The sequence below is a fragment of the Rhinopithecus roxellana genome, chromosome 6, assembly GCF_007565055.1.
Source record: "Rhinopithecus roxellana isolate Shanxi Qingling chromosome 6, ASM756505v1, whole genome shotgun sequence".
Taxonomy (NCBI): domain Eukaryota; kingdom Metazoa; phylum Chordata; class Mammalia; order Primates; family Cercopithecidae; genus Rhinopithecus; species Rhinopithecus roxellana.
Window position 1 is genome coordinate 10,472,895 of NC_044554.1, and position 24,340 is coordinate 10,497,234.

At 36.4% G+C, this 24,340-nt stretch overlaps 1 protein-coding gene across 2 annotated transcripts in view; it reads left to right on the forward strand.

Annotated features, from left to right (window-relative positions):
• The window catches only part of PNPLA8 (patatin like phospholipase domain containing 8), a 53,180-nt gene extending 36,680 nt beyond the window's left edge, over nucleotides 1–16,500 (forward strand). The window contains exons 9-10 of one of the 2 annotated variants that reach the window (XM_010360165.2): nucleotides 8,459–8,654; nucleotides 15,465–16,500. In XM_010360165.2, the coding sequence (XP_010358467.2) occupies nucleotides 8,459–8,654; nucleotides 15,465–15,739 (471 nt within the window). In that variant the 3' untranslated portion in view covers nucleotides 15,740–16,500. The remainder of the gene's footprint in view (nucleotides 1–8,458; nucleotides 8,655–15,464) is intronic. The other variant, XM_030932165.1, reaches the window with a different exon arrangement.
• Nucleotides 16,501–24,340: the final 7,840 nt, after the last annotated feature.

A 24,340-nucleotide genomic window follows, 5' to 3' on the forward strand; every position in this document is an offset into this window, starting at 1 on the left:
ACAGCTGTTAAGTTACAGGGTTAGGATATTGTCTGTAATTATACTCTTTTAAATTCATGTTTAAATTATTTGTAAAGTTGATTATTATTTCTGGAAATTCTTTTTATGTTATGTAAACTCATTTACACTTTTCCTCTGTCAAGTTTTTCCAACTCTTTATGGAAATCTGAATTCATAACTTACACTAAATGCTAATAAAGCTTTAGAGCTGATACTTTGAAAGCTTGTATTTTTATATATGCTTAATTTTTTATATTATCTCTCATTTAAAGGAGTAGAATGAGAGGAATCTTGACGTTTTTCTCTAGTCCCTAAAGTGTGTCTACTCTCTTAATTTGGTCAGATATCTGTTGAGAAAAAAATCTTGTACTGTTGACAGGGATATTCAGATAGCATTCAAAAACTCATACATAGATCTATATAAACAACATGTCAACAATATAAACTTCAAAACTTTCAAATGGATCATTTAAATGTAAATGTCAATATTATAGCTAAAACATTTTTATCAATTTTATCTCATTTTGATATAATAGCTTATATATATTTTTAAATGTTATGGTCATCTATTCCCATTTTCTTTTTAATCTTTAAGTAATATAATATTTGTAGCTAAGAGATTAAAATAGGATTCCTTTGTCTTTGGCGTCAGTTCAAACCATTTCTTACTTTGCAGAATCAGTCATTGTTGAATTATGTAAGGCACTTCCCCTTCTTGCTTTTCTTCTCTTTCTTCCACCCCCTCAGGGCAGAAAGTACTGGCTGCTGAGATTCTGATATTGATTTCAGGACTTAATGGTCAAAATAAAATTTTTATTTTAATATGTGGCTTACTATTTTTAACAACGATTTCCCCCTATTCATATGTACCAGTGTCATAAATTGAGAAATAATTTAGACAGTGTATGTAAAATACAATAGGATTTCTAAGTTATAACCTTAATATAGTGCTACAAACTTTCAGTTATGCCAATTAGTGAAAGTCTCAAATACTAAATAATTACATTTGGGAATCATGTGTTTTCCACATTTCAAAAGAAGTTATCTCATTTGCTCTTTATTCTTTACCTAAGAGAAAGTAGTTCTAAAGTTTAACTCAGTACTGTTGAATATATATACCAAAGTAATTCAGTGGTTCCTTTTCCATTTCAGATAGATTAGTGATATTTCTGTTCATGCTTAGACATTTTTATATTGATGACCATAATCCTTCAACTTATTTTGAGCCACAGATTAAAATAACTTCTTAAGGTTATTTGAATAAATAAATGTTATTTATAATTTACATAAATTTTTATGTAAAGCATATAGCCACATGGGCAAAAAATATACTTTCATATAAATAAATAAGCTTCAGAAACATTGGCACATTTAATTAATAAAAGTATTCAAATGGAATCTGGAGCCTAAGAAACCTACTTAAGGAAATATTTTTCTTACTATATATTCTCTTCCAAGACTTGAAGAAGAAATGGGGTATTTTTCCCTTCAAATGACAACTCAGAAGATTGATGGGAATATTTTAAGGTGTGAATGATCTTGGTTGCTTAAACAAAGAAAATATTCAAGTGAAGTCCTAATTCTTTCTAACCATTCAGAAGTTTTGCCAAGTTTAAAGTATCGTACTTACTATAACCTTCTCATCCTAAATTATTTTAATAATTATATTCAATTATTACCAGTCTTATTTTGAAAATCCCTTTTAGCTGTCACATCTGACATATGTTTTAATGTAGTTACTTTGTATCCATTGTAGTATAGGTTAATTAATATTCTATTTGAGCAATTATTGAAAGTAGTGATACAATTAAGAGTTATGAGTAGGTGAATGGGGAGATTTCATTTGCCTTTGACTATAAGAAGATTATTACAAAATTTATAAGGTTCATTACAAGTCCTAGAAAATTATAAAGTGAGAAGAATTCTTTGTGAGTAGCTCCCAATCTCTCCCCATCTGCCCAAGTAGTAGCATAATACGTACATGGAAGTACTACTTTTTACACAAAATTATTCCATCTCTCTTTCCATCTCCACCTTCAAAATTAAATTGTTCATTCCTGTCTTTGGAGAAAGAATCTAATAAATTAGTTTACACTAGAGGTTTTGATGACCAATTCTGATATACATATTATTCCTACCAGGCTTTATTTACATCCTAAAAGTTTTTGCTCAGAGCTTAGGATACATAAACATAAATAAATTATGAAATTTTTGTTTAAACATTGCAGGTAAAGAGTGTTTTTAGCAGAAAGAACCTCGCTGACACCTGCTAAATTATGCCTATACCAAACCACAATTAATAATTTTCATTATAAATGTACAGAAATGTAGTGAGTGCTTACTCAGTCAGGCACTGTGCTAGCTGGGAAGGATATAAAGATTTTTAACCATAGTTGGCATATTGTTTGTGCTTCCTGGATCCTGCCCTCAAATAGTTCAGACAAAAGAATGTAAACCCAGTTATAGAATAAGGTGGAAATTTAACCATCAACATATGTACAGGATTAAAGAGTACTATAGAGGTGATTTATTCTGTCAGGGTCAGCTTAACAAAGAAGTTGTCATGTGAGTTGATGTATAAAAAATGGGTCATTGATTAGGGATAGAAAATGGGATAAGGAAGGGAAAATGGGGAGTGATTCCTCAATGGTTACAGAGTATGGGTGATAAAAATGTTTTGGAAATAGATTGTAGTGTTAAGATACAGTGGCTTACACCTGTAATCCCAGCACTTTGGGAGGTCGAGGCTGGAGGATCACTTGAGCTCAGGAGTTAAAGACCAGCCTGCTGCAACATAGTGAGACCCTGTCTCTACCAAAAAAAGAAAAAAATATTAACAGGATGTGGTAGTCCACACCTGTAGTCCCAGCTACTCTGGAGGCTGAGGTGTGAGGATCACCTTAAGCCCAGGAGTTAAAGGTTACAGTGAATTGATCATGCCACTGCTATCCAGCCAGGACAACAGAGCAAGACCCTGCCTCAAAAAAAAGTAGATAGTGATGATGTTCACAAAACATTATATAATTAATGCCACTTAATTGTACCCTTAAAAATCATTTAAATGACCAATTTTGTGTTATATTTAATTTACCACAATAAAAGCAAATTTTAAAAGAAACTAAGAAAAAAAGTCAGAAGCTAAGATAATAAAAAGGCATATCGACATTGCCCAACGGTTACATTCTGGTACGTGTTCTGACTTTAGATTTGAAGTGATTAAATATACATTAAAAGCAATAAAAAGTATTTGTAAATTTTAGGCTATTAAGCACATGTACAGTATACTGCAATTCAAACACAATCTGTGTGCTCCTCTAAGAGATAATAAGTAAATTATTCAATCAAGTCATTTATCAAGTCGATTTTACTTTGGCAGTTAGCAGTATGCCTGGCACATGCCACCTATAAAAAAATAACTGTAAATATGAATACTTGAATGAATGGAAAGGCTACAGGAACTACCATGGACCCAATATTAGCCCAATGACCTATTGATAGAATAGGCGTCTGAAAAGAGGAGGCTAACTATGAAGCAGAGCTTAAGAGTTAGTGTGCCTCACCGCTAGATTAGAGTGAGCCCAGAAACCTTAACTGCTGCACTTTTTTTATAAAAAGTGAGTAAAGTTTAAGGAACAGAAATTTACTTTGAAAAATGGTTAGCGAAACTACAGGAAACCTGCCAGTTTTTTTATTTGATATTGATTTTGGAGTTATCGTTTCATGCTAAAATTCGTTTGCGTCTTCATCTTTTCCCTTTTTTGTCCTTTCTGATCATCCTTATATAGGCTTTTATATAATGAAAATGTGTTTCATCTAAAATACCTACTTGATTAGAAGTTACACAGGATATAACAAGTATAGAATTTAAGATTTAAATGGTTTAGTAAAAAAAATAACTTTCTGCCAAATTAGAATTTAAATGTTACCTCTATCACGGGATAGGTATCATTCTAATAATCTGTTAATTGAAAACAAAGGAAAAAGTTGAAAGGATTAAATTCAAATTTGTACATGAGAAAGCCTTTAGGAAATAGCTTAATTATTACCACCTGCATTGAAGGAATCTAGATTTTTACAAAGTTCAGCAATACAAATGTAAATATCTATCCAATTTATTACTTTCAACAAATGTATAAAGATAGCTAAATTTAAAACTAGTTCTTTTCAACTGGTGAATGGATAAACTATGGTATATTCAAATAATGAAATATTACTCAACAATAAAAAGGAATGAATTACTGACATTCACAGAGACATAGATGAATCTCACAAGCATTCTGCTAAGTGAAAGAAACCAGACCCAAAAAACTTATGCTATATGATTCCATTCATTTTGATAACAAAGTTCAATGTGTGACCTTGAAGAGTAGTTGGATGAATAGGTTTTTGAAGTAAATGTGGCAACAAACCACCCATGCTAAAATTGAGAATAGAGCAAGCAATAAAAAGATGTGGCAAACTGCTTTTCTGAACGTCAACACAGCCCTGTGTATCCCAGTTATCTCAAGGGTATCACAAAGCTACACATTGGTGATAAATGGTGATAAATGACATTTGCCATAATAAAGGTCCGTTAGCCTCAGGCTGGTTATTCTATAACTAAAGAGCCAGTTAACTTTCTCTGGAAAGCGTTGTTAGTATTTAGGAACATTTCTATATATTGATAGCTGCCTCCTCATGTGATCTTATTGATCCAACCAGAGTATTATTTGAGATACAGGTTTTTGAGAAAGGTGTTTTGTAATGCCATAAATGAAGACTTACCATAATCTGTGGTTTGCAAAATACTGCCAGTCCCCCTAAAATAACTGAGCATAAATTTGTGAAAAGATGAGGAGTGTTCTTCACATTCCATGAGAAATTTTAGTAACAATAGTATACTTCATTAGTAGGGCAAAATCCTACATGATGTTTTTAATGGGACCTTCAAGCCAGAGCACTAATGGTGGGGTAGATGATTTTCCACAAAGAAAACTACTTGGGAGAATTGATTATATTCCTGTATACAAGCAGAGAATAATTGGAAATCAAAATTGTAACAAAAGCAGTATAGTTTATAGTAGATCCAAAAAATTAAGTACTTAGGTATAAATCTAACAAAACATAGAAAATCTGTATGTTGAAAACAGAAGATGAAAGAAATAAAAGAAGACCTAAAGAAATGGAAAGACATACCGTGATTGAAAGATGCTACATGGTAAAGATGTGAGTTATTCCTAAAGTGATCTATAAATATAATACAATGCCAATCAAAACTCTAGTAGGACTTTTCAAAAATTATACAGTCAGATTCTAAAATTTATATGGAAGGGCAGAGGAATGAGAATAGTTTAAACAACTTTATTATTTATTTATTTATTTATTTATTTATTTATTTATTTAGAGACAGAGTCTCGCTCTGGTGCCCAGGCACAATCTCAGCTCACTGAAACCTCCACCTCCCAGGTTCAATTGATTCTCTTGCCTCAGCCTCCGGAGTAGCTGGGACTACAGGTGCGCACCACCACGCCCAGCTGATTGATTGTATTTTTAGTAGAGACAAGGTTTCACTATGTTGTCCAGGCTGGTCTTGAACTCCTGGGCTCAGGCAATTTGCCTGCCTCGGCTCCCCAAAGTACTAGGATTACAGGCATGAGCCACTGCACCTGGCCTAAACAATTTTAAAATAATAAAAAGTTTCAAGGAATCACACTACTCAATTTAAAAACTTACTCTAGAGGTACAGTAGTCATGGCTACTGTACCAGTGTGGTATTTGCATAAAGATAGATATATAGATAAATGGAATTAAATAGAGAGTTCGGAAATAGATCATACATATATGGCCATTTGATCTTTGACAAAGATACAAAAGCAATTCAATGGAGAAAGGATAGTCTTTTCAGCAAAAATTGTGTTGAAACAATTGGTCATCTTTCTCTCTCCCTCTCTTTTCCCCTAACCCCCCACCACACACACAAACACACCCCAGAAACTGTGACTTAAACCTCACACATTATACAAAGATAATTCATAATGAATCACAGTTCTAAATGTAAAACAAAACTGTGAAACTTTTAGAAGAAAAACTTGGTGACCTGGGTTAGGTGAAGACTTCCTACAATTATACTGAAATCATCATACATGAAATTAAAAAATTGATAAAGTGGACTTCATCAAAATTAAAAATTTAGTTCTACAAATACACTGCCAAGAAGATAAGGAGACAAGCGACATACAGGAAGAAAATATTTTCAAATCCACATGTCCAACAAAGGAGTTATATCTAGAGTGTATAAGAAACTCTCAGAATTTAACAATGTGAGCTAAAGACTTGAACAGACCCTTCAACACAGGATAAAGGGATGGCAGATGAGGGTGTGAAAAGACATCCAGCATCATTAGGCATTGAGGAATTGCAAATTAAAACAATGATGAAATGCCACCACATATCTGTTAAAGTGGTTAAAATAATATGGACAATACCAAGTATTACTGTAATAAGATGCAGAGCAACTGGAACTTTTAGACATTGATGGTGGGAATGCAAAATGGACAACCACTTTGAAAATGTTTTGGCAGTTTCTTATAAAGTTAAACGTATGCTTACCATATGATCCAACAATCTCGTGAGTATTCACTCTAGAGAAATGAAAATTTACATCCATGCAAAATCCTGTACTCACATGTTTATAGCAGCTTCTTTATTCGTGACAGTCAAATGCTGGAAACAACCCAGAGGTCCTACAATGGATGAATGAATGAACTGTGTGGTACCTCCATACAATCAGCAGTAAAAAGGAGTAAACTATTGATACATGCAACTACTTGGATTAGTCTCAATGACATGCTCAGAAAGAGAAGGCAGCTTAAGGCACTCCCATATTATATTATTCCATTTCCATGACATCCTTAAAAAATCAAAGCTGTAGTGGTAGAAAACAGATCAGTGGTTGTCAAGGGTTATGGGGTGGGAGGAGGGGTGCCTACAAAGAGATAACATGAAAGAGTTTTTGGGGGTGATGGAACTATTCTGTATCTTGATTGTGGTAATATTTACACAAATCTATATGCGTTAAAGTTCATAGAGCTGCATACCAAAAAAGTTAATTTTACTGTATAATCTGAAAAATTAAAATATTTTACAGTGAAACAAGCTGCTTTACAAGGTTGTAAGCACCATATTACTGAAAATGTTTAAGAATTCTGTCAAAAATTGTTTAAGGCTATATGTGGGAGACTGAACTAGGGTAATTCCAAGGTCTGTTAGAATTCTCAGCAATGATAGTGCTGATTCCAAGGAGATGCCAAGCACCAGTGACATAAAAAATCATTCGAGTTTATTCAGGTTGTTTACCACTGAAAAAATACCTTTTCCTGTACTCAGCAGACGGTTAACTGGCATAGATGGGAGCTGAACAGGAGAAGGAGGCTGAGCAGTCACTTAAACCATTTTAAATCAGATATGTTTTTCTTGATTTAATTTGGTTTAGTTTGGTTTGTTTTTGAGACAAGGTCTTGATCTGTCCCCCAGGCTAGAGTGCAGTGGTGTGATCTCGGTTCACTGCAGCCTCAACCTCCTGGGCTCTTCTTCTACCTCAGCCTCCTGAATAGCTGTGACTACGGGCTTGTACACCATGCCTGGCTAATTTTATTTTTTTGTGGAGACCAGGTCTCCCTATGTTGCTCAGGCTGGTCTTGAACTCCTGGACTCAAGCGATTCTCCTGCCTCGGCCTCCCAAAGTGCTGAGATTACAGGCATGAACCACCATGCTCAGCATATTTTTCTAGATTTTAAATACAATATAATGTTGATGTAATGTATTTTCATATGATTCTACAGTACATTTTATTATAGTTTGACCATAATTTTATCTACTTTTATGCTAGTACATTTTTATAGTGCTGTATCAGCATATTTTATTAATACCTTTGTTTCCTTTTGAATTCTTCAAAATAATATTGATTATTGATAAATACTGAGAAATATAAAGTTTTGTCTATGTTGTTTACATTATATCTGCATTATAATGAATGTGATCCATTGAAATTGTATTGTTAATAGAATTTCAACTAACTTAGAATTATTTGGTTATATTTGACTTGTGAGAGAAGAACTAATTTTAATTGTTTGGTAGAACCACAGTTCTTTCTGTTAGGCTTTAACTAGAACCTGTATTAACCACTAAATAAGATAATGTGTCTTTGAAAAGTAATTCAGTTCATTTCAATATTTTTTAGCAAAATATGCAAAGCTACTAAGAAGTTCAAAGAACTTTCATAATAGGAAAGGAAAACTTAATAAGAAGTTTATGAGGCCAATGAGTCTTCACATGAATTTTTTTGCAGCTGTAGTCTATAAAAGAAATGTACTTTTAAGGAACCTCTTAGTTTTAAATAATTTATTTAACTTATTACATAGTTCAGCTTTCCCTGTGAGTCAGTTTTAAGAGTTTCTTTTTTTAACTTGTATTTTGCAGGATGGAGGTTTGCTTCTGAATAACCCTTCGGCTTTAGCTATGCATGAGTGTAAATGTCTTTGGCCAGATGTCCCGTTAGAGTGCATAGTATCCCTGGGCACCGGACGTTATGAGAGTGATGTGAGAAACACGGTAACACACACAAGCCTGAAAACCAAACTTTCTAATGTTATCAACAGTGCTACAGATACAGAAGGTTGGTCTTGTTTGCTGTTTAAAATACTTCAACTTCTAGCATTCTAGCAGTTTTTTGGTGGCATATGTTGGTCCTAACTGCAGAGGCATATGATATGTCTGTATTGTGGGTTTAGGAAGGACATGGAAGCAAACATTTTGTTGTTTTCCTTTCTCACTTGTTTCTTGTTAGGTGACTCTAGAACAGAGACTGTTTTCCATTTGAAAGCTAGTGCTCCCTTTGCCCACTTACTGTTGGAGAAGTGCCTGAAGCTGGATAGCACAACATTTTGTTGGAGACTCTGAAGCCAGTTAAGAAAGGGAAAAGCAACAAAACGAATCAGATTGGTTCAAACATATACATGATAGCAAAGATTTAGAGTAAAGGGCATTCGATTATTTAATACTGTGAAGGCAAACTGGAATGAGAATGTGCTCTTGCTTTTACTCTTGCTGCCCCTATAGTTTAGTCTTCATACAGAGGCCAAAGTCATCCTTTTAAAATGCAAATTAGGCTGGGCACAATGGCTCACACCAGTAATCCCAGCACTTTGGGAGGCGGAGGCGGTTGGATCACTTGAGGTCAGGAGTTCGAGACCAGCCTCATCAATGTGGTAAAACCCCGTCTCTACTAAAAATACAAAAAATTAGCCAGGCATGGTGGTGTACATCTGTAATCTCAGCTCCTTGGGAGGCTGAGGCAGCAGAATCACTTGAGCCTTGGAGGCAGAGGTTGCAGTGAGCCAAGATCGCACCACTGTACGCCAGCCTGGGCTACAAAGCAAGACTGCGTCTCAAAAAAAAAAAAAAAAAGTCTGTCTCCTTCTCAAAACCCTCTTTCAAGTGTGTACCTTCTCTAAAGCGTGTCTAACCATGCTTTAATTCTTGCTGGTCACCAAACTTGCTAAGAACTCTCCTACCTCAGGACCTCTGTAGTTGCTGTACTCTCTGTCTATAAGGCTATTTCCCCAGATAGGCACTTGACCCTTACTTCATTCAGGTCTCTGTTGAAATGTCAGAGGGACCTCAGAGAAACCTTTCCTGACTGCTTTTCCATCTTCCTTATCATCTCGCTCTAATTTCTTAGCCTGCTTCTTTTTCTCTCTTTCTCTTACAGCATTTATCTCATTATAATTATATATGACATATTTGATTGTTTACTTATCATCCTTCTGTCCCACAAGAATGCAAGGCAAGAATGTATCCAGTTTACTTTGACTTATCCAGTTTGCTGTTGACTCCAGTGCGTGGCATATAGTAGGCATTCAGTGAGCGTATGTTGAATTTCTGGTTTTGGCCTTGAGGTGTTTGTGTGTGTGTGTGTGTGTTTCTTAGAAACAGGATCTCACGTTGTTGCCCAGGCAGTGACAATCATAGCTCACTGAAGCCTCAAACTCCTGGGCTCAAACAGTCCTCCCGCCTTAGCCTCCTGAGTAGCTGGGACTACAGGTGCATACCACTGCACCCAGCTAATTTTTTAGACCTTTTTTTGTAGAGATGGGGTCTCTCTCTGTTGCCCAGGCTGGTCTTGAGCTCCTGGCTTTAAGTGATCCTCATGCCTTGGCCTTCCAAAGTGCTAGGATTACTAGCATGGGCCACCGGGCCTTGCCTTGAGGTTTTAGCTTTCCTCATTTTACTATTTTGTTTTTAGTTATTGGGTGAAACGTTTTATTAAATTAAAAAAAATATTAACACTTAACAGCTCCTTGTATTTGAACCTCATTCTTTTCATATCAGCATATTATTGGCCAAGTCATTAACATAAGTGAGAATCTTAAACTCCCCACTGAGGACTTTTTTTTTTTTTTTTTTGAGACGGAGTCTCGCTCTGTCGCCCAGGCTGGAGTGCAGTGGCGCGATCTCAGCTCACTGCAAGCTCCGCCTCCCGGGTTCCCGCCATTCTCCTGCCTCAGCCTCCCGAGTAGCTGGGACTACAGGCGCCCGCCATCTCGCCCGGCTAGATTTTTGTATTTTTTAGTAGAGACGGGGTTTCACCATGTAGACCAGGATGGTCTCGATCTCCTGACCTCGTGATCCACCCGTCTCGGCCTCCCAAAGTGCTGGGATTACAGGCTTGAGCCACCGCGCCCGGCCACTGAGGACTTTTATTCATTGAATGAAAACCTGAAAAAAGCTCATATGCTAGATTTTTCACTATCTGAAATTTTGTTGCCAGATCAGTAAAATACTCTTTTTTTCCCAGCTTTATTGAGGTCAGACTGGCATAAAAATTGTATATATTTAAGTTGTACAACACATTTTTTTATTATAAGTATACCTTGTATAATGATTCCCATAATCCAGCTGATAACCTTATCTGTCACCTGACATAGTTACTATTTTGTGTGTGCCTGGTAAGAACACTTAAGATTTACTCCCTTAGCAAATTTCAAGTAAGCAATACGTAATACATTGTTATTAACTATAGTTACCATGCTGTACGTCAGATCTCTAATAGGTAGTCATAACTGAAAATTTGTACCCTTTGACCAACATCTCCTCATATCTCCCACTCCCCAGTGTCTGGCAACCATCATTCTCCTCTCTTTTTTTTATTTCAACTATTTTAGATTCCACATAAAAGTGTTACCATGCACTACTCGTTTTCCTGTGTCTGGCTTAGTTCCCTTAGCAGAATATCTTCCAGGTTCATCCATGTTGACGCAAGTGGCAGGATTTCCTTCTTTTTTATGGCAGAATAGGATTCTTGTGTGTGTATATACTGTCGTTTCTTTAGCCATTCATCCATGGACACAGGTTGTTTTCATATCTTGGCTATTATGAATAATGCAGTGAACATGGGTGTGCAGCTATCCCTTCAAGATAACGATTTCATTTCCTTCAGATATATACCTGGAGTGGGATTGCTGGATCATATGGTAGTTCTCTTTTTAATTTTTTGAGGAACCTCCATACTGTTTTCCGTAGTGGCTGTGCCAATTTACATTCCCATAAACAGTTTACAAGGGTTTCCTTTTCCCCACGTCCTTGCCAACACCTATTATCTCTTGTCTTTTTGATAACAGCCAACCTAACAGGTGTAAGGTGCGATCTCATTGTGGTTTTTGATTCACATTTCCCTGATGGCTCAATAAAATATCCTTACTATAAGCCATTTGCTGAGACAAGTGACTTTAGTCGGGCAGTCTCATAAGAGTTAAGTCTGTACTTTTTGCAAACCATGTGATGGGCTTATTTAGAATTTTCAAGAAGCATGAAATGTTGCCTCAGTGTACCTGCACTCTAGTTAGAGACAAATGAGTAAAAATTTAATAAACTCAGTTAACTTTCAAAAAGATACAACAAGAATTATATTGAAACATGTACTTACTAATACTAAATTGCTCTTGGCCTACAAAAACAACAATTTCATAGGGTTTAATATGTGGTGAATTGCTAAATAAATGGTAAATGATTGTAAGTGATTAAGACTATGAATTAAGAAGAGGAATGAGAAAACTTGATTGGTGTAGAGAGTTTATAAGATGTAAAGTAGACTTGATGTGGGTCTTAAAGGATATATAGGATTTGGACATTTTAAAAGAGAGTGAAGACTTCCTCTTCTGGACATCATAAAATATTAGGGACCAGATATTTCCTCTTACCTTAAACAACTAGAAAAGTAGACAGAACAATGGTTTTCAGACATTAGATAACAGGTAACATAAGACAGTGATGTCTGAAAGGAGAATGAATGAGGTCATCACTGTTATTGTCCAGCTTGTTGCCTGAAAAGAGTTTCTATACTGTAGCATAGGGAGGGGGCACCAGAAAAGTAGGGCACTCTCTTAGAGTTGGAGAAACAAAGTTTGTAGTTCAAGGAGGTCAAGGAAACTAAAATTTGTGGGCTATGTGCAAGATCTGAACAGTGAAAACTACCAAACATTACTGAGATAAATTAAAGACCTAAATAAATAAATAGATATACTGTGTTCATGAATTGGAAATCTCAGTATTGTTAAGGTATCACATCACAAATTGATCTATAGATTCAATACAATTCCTGTCAAAATCCAAGCAGGCTTTTGAGGGATAGAGATTAACAAGCTGACTGTAAAATGTATATGGATATGCAAAGGACCCAGGATAGTGGTCTCCAACCTCTTTGGTCCCAAGGACTGGTTTCGTGGAAGATAGTTTTTCCACGGATTGGGGCGGGGAGGGGAGAGATGGTTTTGGGATAATTCAAGCACATTACATTTATTGTATGCTTTATTTCTAGTATTGCATTGTAATATATAATGAAATAAGTATACAGCTCACCATAATGTAGAATTGGGAGCCCCGAGCTTGTTTTCCTGCAAGCAGATGGTCTCATCTAGGGGTGATGGGAGACAGTGGTAGATCATCAGGCATTAGATTCTCATAAGGAGCACACAACCTAGATCCCTTGCATGCTCAGTTCACAATAGGGTTTGCACTCCTATGAGAATCTCATGCCACCACTGATCTGACAGGAGGTGGAGCTGAGGCTGTAATGCAAGCTATGGGGAGTGACTGTAAATACAGATGAAGCTTTGCTTACTGGCCCTGCCACTCACCCCCTGCTGTGCAGCCCAGGGGTTGGGGAACCCTGACCTAGAATATCTGACACAATTTTGGAAAAAAAAAAAACGTTGGAGGACTTACATCTGCTGACTTAAAGACTGTAAAACTACATTAAGCAAGGAACTGTGGTGTTTGAATAAAGATAGACATATAAATCAATGGTATGTAATAGTCCAGAAATTGATTTATACATGTAAACTCAAAAGACTTTTTACAGAGGTGTTAAGGTAACTCAGTGGGAAAGGATAGACTTTTCAACAAATGGTCCAGGACGATTAGATACCTGTATCCACAGCGTTGACCTTTACCCTTTGCACCATACACAGAAGTAACTTGGAATGCATCACAGTCGTTCATGGCTACTATGCAGAAATACAATTGACTTTCTTCTATTGACCTTATATAATTTCAAACTTACTGAACTCACCTATTCTAGTAGCTTTTTATAGCTTTCTTAAAATTGTCAACATAGGCAACCAGGTTGTCTGTAGAGTTTTACTTCTTCCTTTTTAATCTACATGCCCTTCATTTCCTTTTAATGCCTTACGGCACTGAAAAGGACCCTCCAGTACAATGCTGACTGGAAGTTGTGAGCCTAGACATCTTACCCTGTTCCTGATCTTAGATAGAAACCTGAATCTAACAGCTGAAACTATAAAACTTACAGAAGAATATGCTGGAGTAAATCTTAATGACCTTGGGTAGGTAAGATTTTTTAGATAGGACATAGAAAATATGAACCAGAGAGGAAAGAAAGAGATAAATTAGACTTTGAATTATAAATCCTGCTCTCTAAAAGATACTTTCTATGAAATGAAAAGGCAAGTCATACACTAAGAGAAAATATTGGTAAAACATGTATCTGACCCATCATGAGGTAAAAATTTATAACAGATTCAAAATATATAGAGAATTCTCATATATATGTATATATACGTGTGTATATATAAAAAATATAGGCCGGGTATGGTGGTTCACACCTGTAATCCCAGCACTTTGGGTGGATCAGTTGAGCCCAGAAGTTTGAGAGCAGCCTGGTCAATATTGTGAGATCCCATCTCTACAGAAAAATAAAAAACTTTCTGGGCATGGTGGCACACACCTGTAGTCCCAGCTACTTGGGAGGCCGAGGCAGGAAGATCACTTGAGCCCAGGAGTTGGAGGTTGCGGTGAGCCATGATTGCACCACTGTCATATATATAGGACACAGTGATCTCAGTGAAAAAATGGGCAAAAGATTTGAACAGACACTTCATTGAAGAAGATATACAAATGACTAATAAGTACATGAAAACCTTCTCAACATAATTAGTCATTAGGGAAATGAAAATTAAACCACAAGATAACACTACCTCTGCAATGCAAAACCTAAGACTTGACATACTAACTTTGGGCAAAGATGTAAAGCAGTGAGAGCTCTAACATTAGCGGTTGGAAAACAAAAATGAAAGACAGTGTGGCAGGTTTTTTTTTTAATAAGCATACCCTTTACCATATGAACCAGCAATTTTATTCTTGGGTTTTTGCCCAAGGGAAATGCAATCATATGCACATGAAGACTTATGTGTAAATGTTTATAATAGGGTTATTTCTAGTAGCTAAAAACTGAAGAGAGCCAGACCAGAATTGCAGAGAACAAATTGTGTTGTATCTATACAATGGAACACCATTTAGCAATGAAAAGAAAGGAACTACTGATTTATGCTACAACATGGATGAATCTCAGAAGTATTTTGCCATGTAAAAGAAGGTAGATACTTGTGATTCTGTTTGTATGAAATTCTAGAAAAGGGAAAGCTGGCACCAACTATAAAGAGGCTTAAAGGAAATTTTACAGTGATGAAAATGGCTATGTCATGATTATTGTGCTTACACAAGTGTATACATTTGTCAAAACTTGTCAAACTGTACAGTTAAAATTGGTGAATTGCACTGGATGTAAATGATATGTCAATGAAGATGATCCCAAAAAATTAAAAACAACAAAAAAAGGAAGATTGGAAAGGGCATTTCAGCATTGGTGAATGGTATGACCAAAAGCATAGAGAGAATAGAACAAGTAAACTAATTTCACAGAATAATGTGTTTTGGAAGATAAATTTTATCTTGTAGTTTTACCCATTACTATGGATTACTTCTACTGTTAGTTTGAATAATGAAATTAGTGAATCTTTGTAATGTGCCTAAAAAGAAGATAATTTTAAATAAAGATAAGTTAACAGTTCATTGCTTACTTTATGCCCTCTTTTCTTCTCCCCCATCTTTTTCTTTTTTGCTTTAACAGAAGTCCATATAATGCTTGATGGCCTGTTACCTCCTGACACCTATTTTAGATTCAATCCTGTAATGTGTGAAAACATACCTCTAGATGAAAGTCGAAATGAAAAGCTGGATCAGCTGCAGTTGGAAGGGTTGAAATACATAGAGAGAAATGAACAAAAAATGAAAAAAGTTGCAAAAATATTAAGTCAAGAAAAAACAACTCTGCAGAAAATTAATGATTGGATAAAATTAAAAACTGATATGTATGAAGGCCTTCCATTCTTTTCAAAATTGTGATGAGTGTATGCATATGGTCTCATAAATGAAGCCCTGTTCAGAAGATCCACCACATTCAATAAGGAATTGTGGGATTCGACATGAGTTAACTTTGAAATACTTATGAATTCTGGAGAATCCTGAAAAAGATGGTGCTTCGACCAGCTTGCACAGCACAGAGAATATTTTTGGTTACAGAATTCATATGGGAACTAGGCTTTTAAGATGTTAGTAATTAACTAAGCTTTAGTAACCTTACTGTGCTAGTTGGTTTTAGTAGATATTGGTGTTATATTGTTTGATGTTTGAAAATTTATTAATATATGTGCCGAACAAGAAACCGAAAGCTATATTGTAGTTTGTGTTTTTACTTTAGTGCTCATAATCATGTTAAATTTATGTGATCATTGATTTTATTTCATATGGAAAAGCTAATTTCTTCTTAAATTTACGTTACCTAGTCTCACTAGCTACGTTCTGCAATCCACACTGCCTTTATTGTAATATCGTCTAAATAGATGCAGAAAATGGACTTTTCTCTATTAAAGTATTTTACATTTGAAATATGAAAGAACCAGATACAGTTTTCTATTTAAATATGTTTATTTTAACATTGGTTAAAAAAAGTGAAGTTCCAGTCAACCACTTTTTAACCCCTAAAATTTCAAGATAATGCCGTATTAACTTTTCCAGATCTAACACTAGCTTATTCTTCCCTGTTATAAAATGGTTTGAACTTACTGAGAAAATATTCCTATCATTAACAAAAATAAACTATTTAAATCTGTTAAAAGGCTAATGTCATTTTAAAATTAATTTTTGTTCATAATGTAGCTCCCCTTTAGCCTTTGAATACACCTGGCAGCAGTATGCTTAAAAATTACAAGTTAGGGCGTGGCGTGGTAGCTCACACCTGTAATCCCAGCACTTTGGGAGGCCGAGACAGGCAGATCACCTGACGTCAGGAGTCCAAGACCAGCCTGGCCAACACGGTGAAACCCCGTCTCTAATAAAATTACAAATATTAGCCAGGCATGGTGGCGCACAACTATAGTCCCAGCTACTCGAGAGGCTAAGGCAGGAGAATGGCTTGAACCTAAGAGACAGAAGTTGCAGTGAGCGAGATAGCGCCAGTGCACTCCAGCCTGGGCAGCAGAGCAAGACTCTGTCTCAAAAAAAAAAAAAGCAGTTACCTTTCTTTTAACTCCTTTGAACTGTCTGGATTTCACAGAAGTTGATAAGATGCACTTACATGGAACATTGTTTATGCCAAACAAATTCATCTTTGTTGTACCTATTTGTCACATAAATCCTTACATGGAATATTTAGATTTCTCAAGAAAAATGAAACAAAGGTAAGTGCCCCTTGTTTTAGACATATAAACTAAAGCTAGACCCGGTTGCCCAGATAGTCATGTTGCTTCTTTGCAATGTCAGTTCACAGAGGCTGTGAGATGTGTTTCAAGGAGTGGAGTCGAGAGTCTGGATGCTAATCCTGTCTTTGCTGCAAGAACCCTTCTGTTTGTGACCTTAAGGAAGACAAATGTCTGTAGACTTTGCGTATCCCATTTGTAAACTGAGGAAAGCTAGCTGTAAAATTTTCTAACATCTGAGTTATATAAACTTTATGCAGCTAAGAACTTGTAAATGGAAGAAAAATACAAATAATTGGAAATCAGAATATTTCTGGGAATTCTTCGTAATAAAGCAAATTTCAAGTACAGTAAAGTAATATTTATGCATATTTACATATTTGCACCTCATCATAAGGTTAGTCTAGTACTAAACTGATGTAGTTCATCTGTTTTAAAGCTGAAGTTAACTATTTCCCTTATTTGTGCTTGACTTACTTCTTTCTTAAATAATGCATTACACAAGTGAACTCTGGCCATGGCTTCTTTTTTTTTCTTTTTTTCTTTTTTTAAGTTTCCCATGTATACAACTCAGTCTTTTTTGTACTGACACCTAATATAAGCCATGTAGCATGGCACCTACATATGCGCCTTGCCATCCCTATTTCTTTAGCTCTTTTCACTCTCAAACAAAAGGCAAACCCAGTTGTGTGGTGCACCAGTTTTCAGCCGTTCTTGTCCTCATTTGTACTTGAAACTGGTTATCTGAAGAACTGTAATTCACCTGAGATAACCCTCATTTTCTAACAAGGCCAGTGCTTGCGTTATCCAAAGGAACCCAAAAAGTAAATTCTGCAAATAATACAGAACAGCAATAGGAAGAGATGTGAAAAAGAATTTTCAGTCTTATACAGGTAAAATATTTGCCCTTTTCAAAAAGGCAAAGAGGAAGAATGGTCTATTTTATAAATATAAAAAATTCCTCAACTCATATCTTCAAAATATAGAATAAAAATTGTTTTAATGCTCAGGTTTTCCTGAGTGTCTCAGAAGTCTATTTCTATAGTAAATGGTGTACTGGTAATAGTTCCATTCTTGTTGCAGATACTATTCTTTATTAAAAATAGTACTTCACGGCCAGGGACAGTGGCTCACACCTGTAATCCCAGCACTTTTGGAGGCACAGGCAGGCAGATCACTTGAGGTCAGGAGTTGGAGACCAGCCTGACCAACATGGTGAAACCTCATCTCTACTAAAAATACAAAAATTAGGCCGGGCACGGTGGCTCACGCCTGTAATCCCAGCACTTTGGGAGGCTGAGGTGGGTGGATCACCTGAGGTAAGGAGTTTGAGACCAGCCTGACCAACATGGTGAAACTCTGTCTCTACTAAAAATACAAAAAAAATCAGCTGGGTGTGCTGGCGGGTGCCTATAATCCCAACTACTCAGGAAGCTAAGGCAGGAGAATCGCTGGAACCCAGGAGGCAGAGATTGCAGTGAGCCGAGATCACGCTATTGCACTGCAGCCTGGGCAAAAAAAGCGAAACTATCTCAAAAAAAGAAAAAAAAAAATTAGTTGGGCATGCTTCTGTAATCCCAGCTACTCGGGAGGCTGATGCAGGATAATTGCTTGAACCTGGGAGGCGGAGGTTGCAGTGGTCCGAGATCGCACCGCGCACCACTGCACTCCAGCCTGGGCGACAGAGTGGGACACAGTCTCACACACACACACACACACACACACAAAAAAAAAAGTACTTCAGATAGAGTTGTCCCTAGAGGCATTTGGGCTAGATGGGATTTCCCCTAGAGGGTGGAGAGAGCCGGGCCTGGGTTATAATTACACTATGCACTACTTCCTCCTAAGCCACATTTTTTTTTTTTTTGAGATGGAGTTTTGCTCTTCTTGCCCAGGCTGGAGTGCAATGGCATGATCTCGGCTAAGTGAAACTTCCGCCTCCCGGGTTCAAGCGATACTCCTGCCTCAGCCTTCCGAGTAGCTGGGATTCCGAGTACCTAGGGCCACCACGCCTGGCTAATTTTTTTGTATTTTTAATAGAAACGGGGTTTCTCCATGTTGGTGAGGCTGGTCTTGAACTCCCGATCTCAGGTGATCTGCCTGCCTCACCCTCCCAAAGTGCTGTGATTACAGTCGTGAGCCACTGAGCCCGGCCTGAAAGGAATCTTTTGAGGGGAAAAGGAGTCACAAAAGTATGCAGTCTGAGGACATAAAGGGGAATCTCACAACTTTTTTTTGGTGGTAGAAGGGAGGGGCTCCCTTTGAGCTTTTTTCCCCCAGCAACTAGTAACAGCTGAGCTGCTGATTACCGGGGTAGCTAGGACCTCTGAAGTTTGAAGTTCAGAATTGTACATAACCCGCTATGCCCTAGAAATGGTCCTAGTCACACTTTTGAATATTTCACAAGCGTCTGTGCCAATAATGTGACTAGAACATAGATAACATTTGAGTGCTTGCTGAGTACCAGGAACTGAGCTCAGCAGGTTACATTAAATTGTCACAATAAGCCTACAAGGTGAATAGCAGTATTATCCCTTTGTTAGAAAAAGTTGCCCAAGATAATTACATCTAGAGAGCGATAGAGCTAGGACCAGTCCATTGTCTTAGCCAGAATTCTTCCTATCTCTCTTTCCTGGAATGTCCTTTCCTGGAATGTTGTGAAGTGACTTCAAATCCAGTTTACTAAACTGAATCTGTGAAATTTGGGGTTTAATCAGTGAAGAAATGTACTTTTCTCAGTAAATGTCCTCTCAGTCTTCATAACTTCAGAGGGTTTTTTTTGGAAAAAAATTATTACAACATCAAATTATGTGAATACTCCTCTTTATCTCTTCATTTAATAACACAGTGGTCTTACCCATCTCCTGGGAAGTTTGCAAATCTGGGAGTGGGGAGAAGGGAGATTGTCTGGGGGAATCACCAGCATTTAGTACTCCAGGAGACAGATAATAAATAAATGGGATGCAGTGGGCATTGGACAGCCCCTCATAATGAATAATTCTTCCACCCAAAATACCAACATTTCTCCCTTTTAGAAACTCTGAGCTACTCATCCATAAAATGCAAGTAATGAATTTCTTCCATGAGAAATTGAAGGTATACTTTGCCCAGTTACAGTGCATAAACTATTTGTAAAATTCCATTCCAGATCAATCCCAACTGAATTATTTTTGCATTCATTGCTCCTCCTTTTCCTTTTTTTTTTTTTTTTTTTTTTTTGCCAAGTTTAAATACAATCAAACTGTTCACATAATCTCACTTTTTTGGAACAAATCTGTGGCAATTACTCTTCCCTGACTAGGAAATAGGAAGGAGGGGATCACATTTAAAAAACAGTTTGTTCTGTTCCTGGCAGGAGCTATCTACCATCCAAAAAAGATTCATAGAGTACAGATGTCCCTGGGCTAAACTGTTGGCTGTGTTGGTCCAAGGCTTTGATAAATGTCTCTCTCAGAAGTCACACTGATTGCTTTGTTTATTATAACCTTTATTCAGCTTGATGCGAGTGGATTGAAATTCATTACACTTCACAGATATGCATTATTAGCTTGGATAATTATTTTGATAAAAATAAAGTATTGACTGTAATGTTAACGTATCTTCATGATAAAAATCTTTAACATTCTTAATATAGATTCATTCCTTGCCTCTGAACAATATAAATTTTGAGATGGTATTTTAAGGACTTCAGTCTGATTGAATAGCAACAGGTTATATGGTCCAAAATGGTTGAATGTTCCAGTAATAGTTGTAGCTAACATTTATTGCCATTTATCTTCACAACAACCTTAAGAGGCAGGTATCATCATTATTCCTATTTTATATAGTAGCACTGAGATGATAGTGAGAAAAATCATATTTCTTGACTGCTTCCTCAATATCAATGGGAAATCATAAACCATATCATTGACATGTCTATATAGCAATCTTTCAAAAATTTTCTAGACTTACAAATACTTTAATATCCTTTCAGATATTGTAATGTAATCTACATCACATTTAAATAATTGATGTGTACTACTTAGGCAATTTTCAAAGATCAAACCAAGATAATGTACCCATCTAATAGAATATAAAATAGTTAACAAGTGCTACTTGGTAGTGCTCTTTTTTTTTTAACTTTTAGGTGTGGGGGTACATTTGAAGGCTTTGTTACATAGCTAAACGCATGTCACGTGGGTTTCTTGTACAGATTATTTCATCACCCTGGTATTAAGGCCAGTACCCAATAATTTATCTTTTCTCTTCCTCTCCCTCCTCCCACCCTTCCCCATCAAGTAGACTCTAAGTGTCTGTTGTTTCCTTCTTTGTGTTCATAAGTTCTCATCATTTAGCTCCCACTTAGAAGTGATAATGTGGTTTTCTGTTCCTGCATTAGTTTGCTAAGGATAATAGCCTCCAGCTCCGTCCATGTTCCCACAAAAGACATGATCCCGTTCTCTTTTAGGCTGCCTAGTATTCCATGGTGTGTATGTACCACATTTTTATTTATCCAGTCTGTCATTGGTGGGCATTTAGGTTGATTCCATGTCTTTGCTCCTGTGAGTAGGGTGGCACTCTTTCTTATAGCAGACACTACTACTGACTATGTTTGTAAAAGATAAAGTGATTAACAACAATCCAAAATTCTGTCCAATTATCTGAGAAGAAAAGAAAGTTATATCATCTTATATTGCACAGTATGCCCAACATCTCTTGGTCTAGAAAAGTATTAAAAGTAGTATGTTAATTAAATTGGCTATCAAAGTAATTTTAAAAGAACATGAATGCAATTAAAAATAGTCCATACCTTAACCAAGCAACATAATACTAAAAAGGAAAAAAAGAAGCCACCAAACGTCTTGTGGCAAGTTCTGTGTCATCTATATGAATACACATTCACCTGTAGGAATCTTGAAAAAGCAAGTGTCTTTCATTCTGTTTTGTACATTTGGATCACATTTTTGAAAATGTTGTAGGAGAACAGTCATTGTGCTTTTGGATTTATGGTAATTATGAACACCCTAGGGAATTCTTAATCAAAAGTTTTTCAAATTGAAAAAGGTAAAGTCAGTGTAGTTTATACCACACTCTGCCTTTCAGATTGGTCTTGAGAACACAAGTTTTTGAAAATAATGCCAGTAGAATTAGGAGTTATTTACAACTACAATTTTTTTTTCTATTTTTTAATCATTGAAACCCCAGTCTTGTAAATCGCAGGTGCTGTTATTTTGCTAGTTTTGAATGAACACGTTTGGTATCAGGATGCAGTTAATCCACACACATCTAAACATGCCCTTATGCTTCCATTTCCTATGTTGAATTATGTGAAAAAAAATGCCCAAAGCTGACACCCAAAAACTGTAGAAGTGGTAGAACTTTAGACGATGTTAGTATATAATGGAAATATCTGGTTTTTATATGCATATAGAGTGTAACAAGAATATACATACTTCAAAGGTCTTGATGAAGTTTAGATAGTATAGAATTATGTAATATAGTTTTTTAACCATTCTGTTTTTTTGAGCATGGGAAAGTAGCTATGTCCTAATCTGGTATCTGTCTGCAATAGCACCCAGGAAAGAACTGCAACATCTGGTTCATCACAAGCGTAATCAAGCTCAAGTGAGAATAAGAGCTCAACTCCAACCCTCTTTTGAGTAATTTTCACAACCAAAAAGTTACTTAAAAAAAAAAAAAAGTATCTTGTATGCACCAGAATGTTAAGCCTTGCAATCATTTGAAAACACCTGCAAAAGTCACAATTTCAATATTAAAACATACACCTGAAACTACTGTATTTGCTTTTTTCTGAAGTTTGAGAGCAGAAGGAGGGAAAGTCCTCATTGGGCAGTAAATAATTGAAATTGCATAGTTTTCTTTGTTTTATCTAACTATATTATGCATTCCCAACTCAACTTGCCATATGCTGCTTAGAAATACCTCACAGCTTGTAGCATGCTGCTATTATAGATACATTATAAGTCCTTAATATTTTTCTTAAGTTGGGCTTAACTGAATCATCTGCCTTACCCAATTATAGAGAAATGGGAGAAATGAAAATGCTTTAAAATGTACTTTTTGAAAGAATTTATTTTTAAGATACAAAATGGGGCTTCTCCCTTGTGCTGGTAAGTAGAATCACAACTGGGACCTTCTTCCTGAGTGTGAGCTGGGAGACCTTCTAAACAATAGAAATCGCACATTTCCTTTCACCTAATGCGTAAGGTAAATTTCATTCATACTGTTTGGTGTCATACACAGACTCAGTATGGGCCTTCTGGGCACAGAATAAAAGGTTTCTTTTGCCTGAGAATGAGCTTTGAATAATCTTTTTGACCAACATCTGCTAATTCTATAGCAGATGGGTTTGTCGTACAGATTATTTCATCACCGAGGTATTAAGCCCAGTACCCAATAACTATCTTTTCTGCTCCTCTCCCTCCTCCCACCCTCCCCCATCAAGTAGACCCCAGTGTCTGTTGTTTCTGTGTTTGTGTTCGTAAGTTCTCATCATTCGGCTCCCACTTATATAAAGTGATAACGTGGTATTTCGTTTTCTGTTCCTGCATTAGTTTGCTAAGGATAATAGCCTCCAGCTCCATCCATGTTCCCGCAAAAGACATGATCTTTTTTTTCTTTTTATGGCTGCATAGGATTCCTTCTAATTTGGAATCTTCATTTTGTCAGATTGAATCTTTTTATGGGGCTATAACAAACTTACTCTCACAATAACTACATTCCCTTATGAGGGCAGAGCCCTCATGACCTAGATACCCCTCATTTGCACCCCTCTCCCATTGCATTGGGAATTATTTCCAAGACATGAAGTTTGGGGGACCATTCAAACCATGACACAAATGGAACTCAATGGGTTTCATTGTTGTCCAGTTTTGTATCTAGTTTCTCTAAAGTCCCTCAACAGAGCCCATGGGAGGTAACAAGTTTTGTGTTAAATATTTAAAAGTATATTTTTTGTCTTATCTTGACAAATATATAATCATAAAGACCTGGAAGTCCAGGTTTGAATTTAGAATTCTTAGACTCTTCAGAATTCTGTGTTGGAATATGGTGACATGGAAACAGCCAGTCCATGGCCCACCCGACTTAGTCCTGAACTTTCAAAAGCTTCAAGCAAACTTGGGTGAACTTTCCAACCCACAAGCAAGTTATATATCAATATCCTGCAAACCATCCCTACACCCTTGCATCAGCTGTCTATGAGACTTCCTGTTGTGTATACCAGCAGAGCAGCCCACTGTCTGTTATG